This window comes from Alosa pseudoharengus, unplaced genomic scaffold (genome assembly GCF_046254945.1).
Source record: "Alosa pseudoharengus isolate Yale_2024_CS ecotype anadromous, Long Island Sound unplaced genomic scaffold, YU_APseudo_1.1 YU_APseudo_1.1_scf_10, whole genome shotgun sequence".
In the NCBI taxonomy this organism is placed as follows: Eukaryota; Metazoa; Chordata; class Actinopteri; order Clupeiformes; family Clupeidae; genus Alosa; species Alosa pseudoharengus.
In genome coordinates this window covers 32,896,597-32,909,484 of record NW_027468565.1, presented here as the reverse complement: position 1 = coordinate 32,909,484, position 12,888 = coordinate 32,896,597, and the positions used below count along the sequence as shown (strand labels likewise).

Genomic DNA, 12,888 nt, shown 5'->3' with positions numbered 1-12,888 from the left:
CTGAGTGTGCGGAGGCATAGAAGAACTCTGCTCACTGGAGCCCCACTACTTTCCCTCTCAGCAGCACTGATGCATGTGGCGGCTATCTCTCAGAAGCCCAGTGCTCTTGTGTGTTTTTTTGTAAACCACTGTTTGCTATTTGTTTGTTTTTTGTTTCCCCCCTAAACATATGCTAATGTTTTTTTACCAGGTACCAGATAATGTTTGTTCCCAAAACGTATGCCATTAAAAGCATTACAGCATGCCATTCAAACTAGTTAGTAGCTGCACTAGTGGACTATTGCTCTCTCTCTCTCTCTCTCTCTCTGTTGGTTCCCTCCTCCCCCTCTCCTGCTCCTATCTGCCGTTGCTGCCTGCTCAGCCTGTTCCGCCGCCAGCCACCGGTCGGCTCTGGCTGCGCTGGAGAAGCAGGAAGTGGTGTAAAAAATGAAAACAAACCATGAGCTGCAGAGTAGAACCAGGAAGTGCTTGTCAGTAGAGTGAAACTCAGACAAAGCTGTCTAGAGGCAGAGACAATCTTTGCCTAGCAGGGGGAGAGAGATAGAGAGCGAGCCAAGGATTGAGAGAAAAGAGGGAAGAGACAGAGAGGAAAAGGGGAGAGGAAGACTGACTGAGCAAGTCTCCAAACCGCCTGCGAAAACACACGCAGCAACAGACGGGTAGGCCCACAGGGAAACTGAGTCTGTGTGTTTATGTGTGTGTGTGTGTGAGAGAGAGAGAGAGAGAGAGAGAGAGTGAGGCATGCAGTTGGTTAGTGAGGAGTGCTCTGCATTTTTGAGTGAACTGAGGGCCTGTTGTCTCTGTCAAGCAGGCAAAGCAGTCTGGGGTCTGAACAAAACACTGCCTAAGAGTTATTAGAGCTGAGAGAGGGGTAGAGAGAGAGAGAGCGAGAGAGAGAGAGAGAGAGAGACAGAGACGACATGTGGCAGGCAGGCTGACAGGAGCCAGAGAGAGAGGAGAAGGAGTAGCCTTCATTCTTCCATTGGCTGCCATGGAGAAGCGCTTAGGTGTGGGGGAGGGAGCGAAACAAAGAGCGGGGTGGCCGGGAAAGGTCAGATCGTGACGCTGGACAGAGGGGAGTGGGCAAACGAAAGGAGGAGAAGAAGAAAAGAGTGTGGGGGGGTTGTGGTGCCGGTTTTCTGTGCCTTAATGTGTGTGCTCAGTAATAAAGAGCTATGTGTGTGTGTGTCTGTGTGTGTGTGTGTGTGTGTGTGCATGTGTGTGCATGTCCGTGCACCAAGCTGAACACTTTTGATTTGTTTAAGTACAAAGTCTGCAAAGAACAGGTGAACACTTTCAGTTTCTCTGTGTGTGTGTGTGTGTGTGTGTGTGTGTGTGTGTGTGTGTGTGTGTGTGTGTGTGTGTGTGTGTGTGTGTGTGTGAAGGTAGCTTTTCTCAAACTAGATGGGTGTGCAGAGAGGGTGGGGGAGAGAAAAAGACAGTGAGAAGGTACAAGGTCTATGTACCCATTTAGTTTAGCATGGGAACAGCTGATTGTGCACTCACTATTTAACCTCACAGGGACTGTGCGTGTGTGTGTGTGTGTGTGTGTGTGTGTGTGTGCGTGTGTGTGTGTGTGTGTGTGTGTGTGCGTGCTGGCGTGTGTGTGCGTGCTGGCGAGTGTGTGTGTGTATACATAAGTGCCAACAGCCTTGGTTATTTTTAACATGTCCTCTACTGGGCCTGCAGGGCCTCTGAGGCAGTGCTGTCCTTGCACGGTGCATCATGGTGGAACGTGGTGCACGCTGGGAGCCCAAAGATCACAAGATGGCCGCCGCGGAGGGGGAGGACGGTGACGACGACGAGCCGGAGATGGACGGCACGTGCGATGCCTGTGAGCCCGACGAGGCCCAGCCGGCCACCCACGTCTGCCCGGCCTGCCGCTTCGCCTTCTGTCCGCCACACGCCGACACACACACGCGCAGCACGCACCACCACACGCTACCCTACCACCCCGAGCCCTCCGCTGCAGCGGCCGAGCCACAAGGGGGCGCTGAGAGACTCGGTGGGGCACAGAATGGGGGTGTGGGTCGCCCGGGGGCAGTAGGGGTAGACACGGGGCAAGGACGGATGGAAGTAGCCGAGCAAGGGGCTCAAAATGGGGGTGTGGGTGAGATGGACGACGAGGGTGCCGTGGGCGGTGAGGCGGGACAGGAGGAGGGGGACGAGGAGGGGTCCGGGAAGAAGGATTCGGTGAGCGTGGAGCGACTGCGCTGCAGGGAGCATGACCAGGAGGGGTCACTCTACTGCAAGCTGGACGAGAAGATCATCTGCGTGCTGTGCGCCGTGCAGGGGGAACACCGCGAGCATGAGATCATCACTCTGCGTGAGGCCTACCACTGGCAGAAGGTCAGACACAAGCACACACACACACACACATACATGCACGCACGCACATACATGCACGCACACACATACATGCACGCACACACACACATACACACACACACACACACACAAACAAACAAACAAACACATACGCACAAACACACACGCACACACACACACACACACACACAAACACACATGCACAAACACACGGGAACAAACAAACACACATTTTAGCACTACAAGTCAACTTGTCAGAACATAAATAGTGTTAAAGTAAAAGCAGAACAGGAAAAATTGAGAAAAAAAGTGTCCACAGCTAATGCACGATTATATCCCCACTGGACTGCTCTGGGGAAAGCTGACCTTAGTCTCCTTCTTTCCCAGCGAGAAGAGGCAGCGTCATTAGTCTATCTATAGCTGGTGAAATCGTCAGCACAGCTGCTCTGTAAGTCTCCTTACAGAGGGGAAAAGAGAGCAATGCTCATTCAGGCACAGACAGTGGAATCTTTTGCGTAATGGCCGATTCGTGCCGCTAAGTGTTTTCCTGTTGTCCACTCTATTTACCATCTGTTTGGAAAAGAAAAACTGACCCATGCTATGTGTGTTCATATAATGACCTCAAGTAAAGTTGCCCACAAACATTCCCTGCTACTCTTTGCCTGCCATGGGGACTGAACCAACAAGCACTGGGACTGTGAGAGTGCAGCGGTGCGCCTTACTGAGAGAGACTGTAGTACATCATCATGCCCTGTTCCCAGCATGCCTTGCTCTTGCTCCGTGGGCATGCCTGTGGTGCTCTCAGTGGACACTGCAAACATAAGAATGATATTATCGCTGCTATGAGGCTGCTGTGTGTGTGTGTGTGTGTGTGTGTGTGTGTGTGTGTGTGTGTGTGTGTGTGGAGGTGGGGGGGGGGGGGTATTGTCAGCTAGAGTGAAAGAGTGTATGCAAGTATTTGAATTTGTAAAAATAGGCTGTGTGTATGTGTTTTTGTTTGTGTGTGTAATATAAAATGTGTGTGTGTGTGTGTGTGTGTGTGTGTGTGTGTGCTTGAAAGATGAGAAAATGTGTGGGACTGTGTGAATGTGTCAGACGTTATCACCTCAGAGAGTGCCCTGCAGCATCCTCCTCCCAAAGCTTTGTGCTGAAGCCTTTTCCCATCATACCACTGCTGCTGCACCAAACACACACAACACCCAGAGCCTCAAGGTTACAGAGCCACCTACCCTAGCCTACACACACACACACACGCGCGCGCACACACATACACACACACACACACACACACACACACACACACACACACACAAACACACACACACACACACTCAAACACACACAAACACACACACACGTCTGATTATACACATACTTTCATAGCAGTACCTGCACACAGTAAAGGTGTCCTTCTAAGTGCCTTAATGTAGATGTTTTATGTCCATCTCACCAGAGTCGTGAAGGCATTGACCTGGTGAGCTGCACACAGGAGATGGCAGAGAAGATCAAGAACAGATGGACGAGCCCAGACGTAAGTAGAGAGAGAGGACTGGAGTTGGCTTGTCTTTTTTATTTGTGACATCTTTTTTTATGCTTTTAATTTGTTTCTGGCATTAGAAAAAGACTAATACTTAATAATGATTTTACACATTCAGTCACATTTACACATACAGTCACAGTTAACATTGAACACATAAACTGCAAACTACAGTATGACACTCAGCTCATGAGAGACAGAACAAAGAGATGGTGAGAACATTGAGAGATAAAGTGTTTTTCATTGTATTATTGCTTTAAATGGGCAAACATTGGGTCTATTTTTATTCATAAGCACCCCTGTAGGCACACACACATCTCGTTGCCATCCCTCTCTGCCCACACAGTTCAGAAGTGTGTGTGTGTGTGTGTGTGTGTGTGTGTGTGTGTGTGTGTGTGTGTGTGTGTGTGTGTTTAATGCTGTAGAAAAGAGTAAAGTTAGCAACAGATCAGGTGAAGGGCATGTACTAACTCCCTAAAGCACAGACTCATTTGATTCAGCTTGTAGCCTATTCAATCAAATCATGACAGCATAATTGTCAGTTCAAAATTAATTAATTTGGGGAGTTTGATTTAATTCATTACTGCCATGAAGTCCACCCCTGCACTGATTATAGCATTTAATTGAATCCACAGTAGAATGTGTCAATCATCAAGGTATGATACTGTTGGAAAACTAGTAGGAAAATAAGGAGGACTGATGCTTATTACAGTTGGACACTGCACCGTTTCGGTTGGGTCTATTTACAGTGTGGAGTTCAGGCCCAGGTTGGGGAGAATAGTCAGAGATCAATAGTTAGTCTACTGTCCTCCTGCACTAGTCTAAGAGATGTGTTTTCTTTCTTCTTCGCTTCATGTGTGGTGACAGTCCAGTGTGATGCATGCTGGGTTATCAGTCAGTCAGGTGTGGAGAGAAAGGGCAGGGTGGTGTTTGTGTGTGTGAGAGAGAGAGGGAGAGGGAGAGAGTAGGAGAGAGAGTGACAGTGAGAGGGCACAAAAGGGCTGGTACAGAGAGAGAGAGAGAGAGAGAGAGAGAGAGAGTGTGTTCTCAGCTGGATGGGGGATATTCTAAGAGGCTAGCGGTGTGCGTGTGTGCGTGCGTGCGTGCGTGCGTGCGTGCGTGTGTGTGCTGGTAAGCGGAGCAAAGAGCTGAGAGCTGTGACTCCAGCGGGTCAGGACAGGAGGAGGACAGGGACACCAGGACCGAGAGTGCTATGCTACAGCCTCACAGTCTAACAGTGGTCAGAGGAAAGACAGGAGGAGAAAAAAGAGAGAATGGAGCACTCTTAAAACAAATGTGTTGAAAACAACACAACTTCCGTTGTTTTTAACACATCTCTGTGTCCAGATAGGGACAACACAGTTTGTGTTTTTTTTCCTTTTTCTATTTGTTACACAATATGTGTTGAAAATAACAACTTACGTTGTTTTTGTCAGAGAGGACAGCATCACTGTCCAACATGGTGTGGACAAAGACAGGGACTAGTGGTAGTCTATGCACTTTTAAAACGAATGTGTTGGAAACAACATAAACTGTGTTGTCCTATCTGGACATAGAGATGTGTTAAAAAAACAATGGAAGTTGTGTTATTTTCAACACATACTGTGTAACAAATAACACAAGCAATGTGTTGGAAACAACACAAATTATGTTGTCCCTATCTGGACATAGTGATGTGTTAAAAAACCACACAAGTTGTGTTATTTTCAGCACATTCGTTTTAAGAGTGTGATAGTGGTGGAGTGGGAGAGGGGGATAGAGAATGGGACTGAGAGAGTGATGATGAGAGATGAAAAGAGGGAGATGGAGGGAGAGAGAGGACAATGGAAAGACAGATACCAGTGGCAGTGCATGACGCTAGTAAAACTGTCAACTGGACAAATTAACTTCCAGTACATCTCTCTGTCCAGAGGATTCTGTTATGAGGTCAGATGGTACCTGAGCTCAGTGCTATGGTTAATGTGTGTGCATGTATGTGTGTGTGTGTGAGTGTGTGTATACGTACGTTTGTACATGTGCATTTGTGTGAGTGTGAGTATGTGTATGTGAGTGTGTGTGGACATTGAGTGTGTGTGTGTATAAGAGAGAGAGTGCATTTGAAGGTGTGCATGGGAATCTGTTTTTGTGTGGGAGTGTGCACTTAAAATGGACGTGCTTGTGTGTGTGTGTGTGTGTGTGTGTGTGTGTGTCTGTGTGTGGTGTGTGTGTGGTGTGTGTGTAGTGGCTGTCAGCAGAAGGACAGTAATGTTAGCGCAAAGCTGTGCATGGCCTTGAATGGTGGGCTAGCTGTATAATGCAGAAAGGTTAATTTGCAGGGCCAGTGGAAGGTAGTACTGTTAATGGATCCTGCTCTCTCTCTCCCTCTCCCTCTCTTTCCCTCTCTCCCTCTCTCTCTTCCTCCCCCTCTCTCTCCCTCCCCCTCTCTCTCTCCCTGAGTCTCAGCCGTAGTGTATTATCATCATGAAATATCCACACTGCCCCTCAGCCTGCCTAGACCTTTTGTCCCCCCTGCCGCGTTCCTCGGGAGAGGTGTAACATGTTCGCAAAATGACTTTTCTTCGCGCTGGCAGGCCGACGTGTCGGGATGCATTATCTGGATTTGTGTCCGCGTCCTCTCCCGACTGCTAAATGTCAGCTGGGGGTTTGATATGCACGCCCCATAGCGCGTCGAGGTGTCAGTGCCTCCAGACGAGAGAGACGGAGGAAGATAGAGACAGAGGGAGAGAAAGAGAGAGAGAAAGACTGGGGAAACAGAGGAAGAGAGTAGGCGGGGTAGGCAGGGCTCATAGGCAGGTGTGTGTGTGTGTGTGTGTGTGTGTTTGGCATGGGGAGGCTGTAGTATTTATCCATGAAAACCTGGTGGACTAATTAAGCACAGCGCCTCAGGTATGGAGGTTTTGCTCTTACACGTCTGCAAACACACATCTGCAAACGCACATCTGCATATCCCACAGAGAATGTCCCGTAGCGTAAAAAAAAACTCAAGTAGAATCATGGAGATTTATACACATTTTATGAATGAGCATATGCATATAATCACCTGGCCAACTCATTGAACCATCTACCTCCTAGCCCCAAAACACTTACGGCTCCCACACACAGCTGCGTTCCGTCAACACATTCCAGTGGGTGTTCCCGACGGTAGCTATGCAAATGACTTGAAGTAAAACCGTAATGTGATTGGTTGGTGCCGTCCGTAGATTGGCTTGATTGGCCGGTGCCGTCTGTCGGTGCAGCAACAGCTGAACTCCTCAACGCGGGCAGCGGGAGAAACGCGACGCGACGGACCCACAATTCAGTTCGGCAACGGATCACGTCCTTTCTCTCTCCCTCTCCCCCTCTCTCTCTCCTCCTCTCTCTCCTCTCTCCCCCTTTCTCCTCTCTCTCTCCTCCTCTCTCTCCTCTCTCCCCCTCTCTCTCCTCTCTCCCCCTCTCTCCTCTCTCTCTCCTCCTCTCTCTCCTCTCTCCCCCTCTCTCTCCTCTCTCCCCCTCTCCTCCTTCCCTCCCGCTCCCTCCTGTCCTTCTCTCCTCCATGCGGAGCGTTTTGTTTTCCTCCTGACCGCTTGAAGCGTTCTTGCGCAGGCCCGGGTGCTTAAAGGCCAGCAGGTAGCCGGCATATTTTATCGCGTCGTATTTTATGCACTGAGTGGCTGTCATGTGCGTGTGCAGGAGCCTCCGTTTGCAGCCTCGCCGGCCTCAGATGAGATGATCAGCCTGCACTAAGAAGCGCTCTGCTACTCAAGCCGTTGTTCTTGGGTTTTATTTATTTTATTTATTTATTTGTTGTTTGTTTCTGAAAGCCCCATAAAAATCTACAAGAACACCAGACACATAAAACCTGTCAACTAGAGGCCAAGAAAAGAAAAAGAAAGCATTGCTTCTCTCTCTCTCTCTCTCTCTCTCTCTCCCTCTCTCTGCCTGTCTTCATCTTTAATTTAATTACTTTATGTATCGTTCCCCTGGAGCGTGCTCAGATAGGCATTCACAGCCAGTAAGGGTTGTTTGACTTGACGCCTGAACTCTGCCAGGGTTCTCTCTCTCCCCATAACACTAGCACAAGAGGAAATTAAAAATGCTGCCTCCCTCTCCTTCTCTTTACATCTCTCTCTCTCTTTCTCTCTCTTTCTCTCTGTCTGTCTCTCACTCTCTTGATTTTTTCCTCTCCTCTCTCTGTCTCATTTTCTCTATTACTCTCTCTGAATTTCTCACTTTCACCCCCCCCCCTCTCTCTCTCCCTCCTTCCCTCCATCTCTCTCTCTCCCTCTCAGTTGATCTGCGGGGTCATTTACAGCCTCTGATTGCTGGCCTCGAGATGCCAATAGCAGAGAGGTAAAATGTGATGCAAATCTCTCTGGAAAAGTGTTCATTTGGAGTTGAGCCACAGTTCCTGTGTGCGTGTGTGTGTGTGTGTGTGTGTGTGTGTGTGTGTGTGTGTGTGTGAGGGGGACAGCCAGTTCAAAGCCATTTGCGCCTAATGTTCCTCTAATGCTCTGCCCCCGCGGCCCGCTCTCTCTGGGCGGGACACTCCGGGCTCTCGCGCCCTCGCTGGGTTGGCACGGCCTGGGCCTCGTTAAAAGCTTGCATGTGTTTAGGGACTGCTCACCGCATGCCCGCGCAGCCAGCCGGCTGAACATGAACAGACTTTTGTACTCCTCGCTTTGATCTGATCTGGAGACCACGTGTGGTTTGTGTGTGCCTGTGTGTTGTGGTTTGTGCTTGTGTGTGTACGAGTGTGTATGGTTTTGTGCTATTTAATGTGCATACTTTGTGTGTGTGTGTGTGTGTGTGTGTGTGTGTGTGTGTGTGTGTGTGTGTGTGTGTGTGTGTTTGAGTGCTTGTTTATATGAGTATTCGTGTGTGTGTGTGTGTGTGTGTGTGTGTTTGTGTGTGTGCGCGCGCTTATGCTTGTTTGTGTGCATACTCGTTTATGTGTGTGTGTGTGTGTGTGTGTGTGTGTGTGTGTGTGTGTGTGTGTGTGTGTGTGTGTGTGTGTGTGTGTGTGTGTGTGTGTGCGTGTGTGTGTGTTTGAGCTCTCCGCGAGCATTCCTCTGTGAATTGGCAGCATCACCTTTTAAATGCCTCCTCTGTTTTCTGCTGCCTTTTTTAGTCTCTGAATGCCAGGGCAAGAGCAAAACCCATGTGCTTTACCCACTTGATTTCCAGCATCCACATAGCCACATCTCTATAACAGTCTTGTGACTGATTAAAAACAGAGCCCTTCCACACAGCACATCCTCCTCCTCCTCTTCCTCCTCCTCCTCTTCCTCCTTCTCCTCCTCCTCCACAGTCCCCTCACCACTTCGCCTCCTGCTGTTAGTAGGCCAGACAGAGCCAGCGGCCCTGGCCATCTAGGTCCAGCAGCCTCGGGCCCTCTTCCGTGCTGCTACTGTAGCGTTACCCCCTAGAGGCCCCCAGGGCACAGACCCTGCACCTGCCTGGGGTAAGATAAGCCCCGGCCAGATGGCTTGTCCACTCTCGGCTGGGCGCTGTACCTAGGTCAGTCGGCGTTGAGTAGAGTGGAGGCCCATTGGCTCTGATGTGACTGGATGGGGGAGAGGAAGTGTGTGTGTCTGAGTGTGTCTGTTTGTATGTTTGTGTGCGTGTGTTTATGTGTGTGTGTGTGTGTGTGTGTGTGTGTGTGTGTGTGTATGTGTGTGTGTGTGTGTGTGTGTGTGTGTGTGTGTGTGTGTGTGTGTGTGTGTGTGTGTGTGCGCGTGCATGTGTGTGTGGATGCTCAGTCTGTAGGTAGATACATTATCAATGCTTTCCAAAGAACAGCAAACACATCTTGTAAAGAAAGGTTTTGCATGCAGTTCTTTACTCAGTTTCAAAGAAAGTACACTTCTGTATAATTTAAATCTGATGCCATCAGTGCCATCAGCACAGCCATTGCATTACATTACATTTTGGCTGACGCATTTTTAACCAAAGCGACTAACAGCATGGTATCAGTTGTAAAGTAATTCTCTCAACAATTTTAGGACAATTTAAAACGGTAGAGTACAGTAAGAATAAGTGCATCAGTGAGTTCTGTTTTTAAACAGTTGAGTGTCAGTTCACGACGGGTGGTAAGTGCTAGGATCAACAACACTTTGGCAGTTGTTTACTGGAACACACTGACACACACAACGAGTATGCACACATTGGCAGTACCAACTGTTCTTCTCTTCCGGTCATTGCACAAAGTCAACCCTATACCAGAAAAGTGGTTGTGATTGGTTCCTGGATTTTTGGTGATTTGGAAGTCAGCTCCAACGGGAGAGTTGCCAGAGGGACTTGTGGAGCAAATTCAGATGCACTGAACAGGTCCCTCTGAGTTCACCCAGACTACCAGGCCACCATAGATGATGACCAAGAGACAAAAAGTAACTTCTTTAATACTCCGTTGTACAATTGTATGCAAAATATTCTCAGCCTCTAATGGTCACTGGGTTGTTTTATCAGCAACCTAATCTCATCAGTCAGTGATACGGCCATTGTGCTCTGATGTGGAAGACTGGGGTTAGAGTGGCACAAGTTATGTCTTTGGTTACTTCTAAAAAAGGACGTTCACCATTTAGTCAAGGAGGATCCCTGTGGCTCCATAGATGCTAATGGGTAATGGCAAGGCGGTGGTAGAAAGGACAGGGGCATATTTTGACCAACTCTTGCCGATTCCAGCGGACCATGAGCATTTTCTCCATTTTCAGCTTTGCCCCAACGACACAACCAGTTTGGGATTTCAAAATATAATGAGCCTTAGACTGTGGACCGTGGCTGTGGAAGAGAGAGAGGGATGTGTGTGGTGTGGACTTGGATGTGTTGTGCTTGTGGATGCTATACTGTGTGTGTGTAGGTAGGTGTGTGTGTGTGTGGGTGGGTGTGTGGGTGGGTGTGTGGGGCGTTGCGTCTGACACTGCACTCTCGAGTCGGCGGCTGTCACAGTCAGTGGTTGCCTGTCGAGGCAGCATACTCAAATGAGTCGTAGCTAAAGAGCTCCTGCAGGGGAAATGGATTAGAAGGGAATTCTGTTAGCGGTGCAACTGGCCTGAAACCTAAACAGATGGCACGCCGTGGTGGGCCGCCTCCATGAGCTCGCTCGCTCGCTCGCTCGCTAGACGCGTCGTGCTGCGTGACGGAGCAGCCATAGGATGGGGGGTCTCATGAGGGTCTTCATTATATCTGCCCGATAGGGGAAAAAATCCAATTAGATGCCACCACAAGAGTCTGCATCGGAGAGATGAGTGTGACAGCTCAAGTCTCGTCCATAGCTCCCTTTTTTTTACTCCCCCTTGCTGTCTCTCTCTCTCTTTCTCTTTCAGTTTTTCTGTGTCCCTCTCTCCCCCCCCTCGCTTCTCGCTCTGTCTCTTGCTCTCTCCTTCCCTTTCTGTCACATTCTTTTTTCCTTCCTCTCTTTGTCACTCCTTCCCCTACCCCCTACCCCCTGCTCTCTCTCTCTCTCTCTTTCTCTCTCTCTCTCTCTCTCTCTCTCTCTTTGTCACTCCTTCCCCTACCCCCTGCTCTCTCTCTCTCTCTCTCTCTCTCTCTCTCTCTCTCTCTCTCTCTCTCTCTCTTTGTCACTCCTTCCCTTACCCCCTGCTCTCTCTCTCTCTCTCTCTCTCTCTCTCTCTCTCTCTCTCTCTCTCTTTGTCACTCCTTCCCCTACCCCCTGCTCTCTCCCTCTCTCTCTTTTTCTCCATCCCTTTCTTTCTCCCGCTCTCCTCCTCTAGCTCTCCCGGTCTGTTACTCTTCTCCACATCCATACATATTCAGAGGCCTATTCTCTCCATCTCCGCTCCGCTGCTGTATAATGCTTATCCCTCAAATCTCCCCCTGCTCTGCTCTCCTGCGCTTTTCTATTCTGAGGATGGAACTTCAGATCGAATCTTTTGGGGTGAACTTGACGTGTTTCTATGACTGCACTCATCTTCCCTCGACTCTGTTTCACTGCATCTCTCTCCTCTTCTTCTTCTTCATCACCATCTTCATCACCATCTTCTTTTTTTTTTCTTTTTCTTCTGTGCCTCATATTTGTCAGACTCTCTCCCTCTCTCTCTCTCTCCCCCCCTCTCTCTCTCCCTCTCTCTCTCTCTCCCAGACTCTCTCCTCCTCCCAAGGGTTTCCATGATTCCCAGGTTTCTCCATTTAGCTTTCACTCAGTGTTCTCAATTCAGACTTTGATTGTCTCTCCTGACCAAACGCACAGCCTGTTGCATTATTCACTTGTTTGTTTTGTGTGATGAAGTTTCCAGACACTGCACACACACACACACACACACACACACACACACACACACACACACACACACACACAGTCACATTCTCTAACTGTCTGTGTGCAGCACATCACTAATGGCTGTTTTTCATCAATTGTTCTTTCTACCTCTCGTTTTTTTTTCTCCTTCTCCACTCATCCTTCTTTCAACCTCCATTCTGTCTTTCTCTCCTTTTGGCCACATCTCCCTCCTTCCTTCCCTCCCTCCACCTCTCTCTCCCTCTCCCTCTCCCTCTCCCTCTCCCTCTCTCTCTCTCTCTCTCCCTCTCTCTCTCTCTCTCTCTCTCTCTCTCTCTCTCTCTCTCTCTCCCTCTCTCCCTCTCTCTCCCTCTCTCTCTCCCTCTCTCTGTCTCTCTCTCTCTCTCTCTCTCTCCCTCAGATGAATAAAGACGAGCTGGAGCTGTACGTTAACCAGCAGTTCGACGAGCTGCACCAGCTGGTGCGACTGGAGGAGAAGCGCACGCTGCACCTGGTGGACCTCAAGGAGGCCTTCCTGACCGCGCAGGCCAGCGAGATGATCGCCGAGATCAGCGTCAACACCGAGCGCCTGCAGGAGGAGGTGGACTGCATCACCCAGCAGCTGGGCGAGCTGGAGCAGGCCGCCGTGGTGCCACCGCAGGCTGGACACGACGATGGACCTCCCGTGGCCGGCGCCGCGGCGGCGGCTGGTCTGAACGGGGCGGACGCTCCAGGTCCCGGGGCTGCGGCGGATGTCGTAGCTGAACGTGAGGCTGAAGCGGCAGCACAAGCGATTGTGGCAGCGATGGCG

The 12,888-nt window shown here is 49.7% G+C and overlaps 1 protein-coding gene across 1 annotated transcript in view; it reads left to right on the top strand.

Annotated features, from left to right (window-relative positions):
* The first annotated feature begins 414 nt into the window (after positions 1 to 414).
* The window catches only part of trim44 (tripartite motif containing 44), a 37,038-nt gene continuing 24,564 nt past the window's right edge, over positions 415 to 12,888 (top strand). Inside the window, exons 1-4 of the mRNA XM_076270415.1 lie at positions 415 to 659; positions 1,690 to 2,349; positions 3,782 to 3,859; positions 12,499 to 12,888. The exon at positions 12,499 to 12,888 is cut by the window's right edge and continues 42 nt beyond it. Coding sequence (XP_076126530.1) covers positions 1,726 to 2,349; positions 3,782 to 3,859; positions 12,499 to 12,888 — 1,092 coding nt within the window. The 5' untranslated portion in view covers positions 415 to 659; positions 1,690 to 1,725. The remainder of the gene's footprint in view (positions 660 to 1,689; positions 2,350 to 3,781; positions 3,860 to 12,498) is intronic.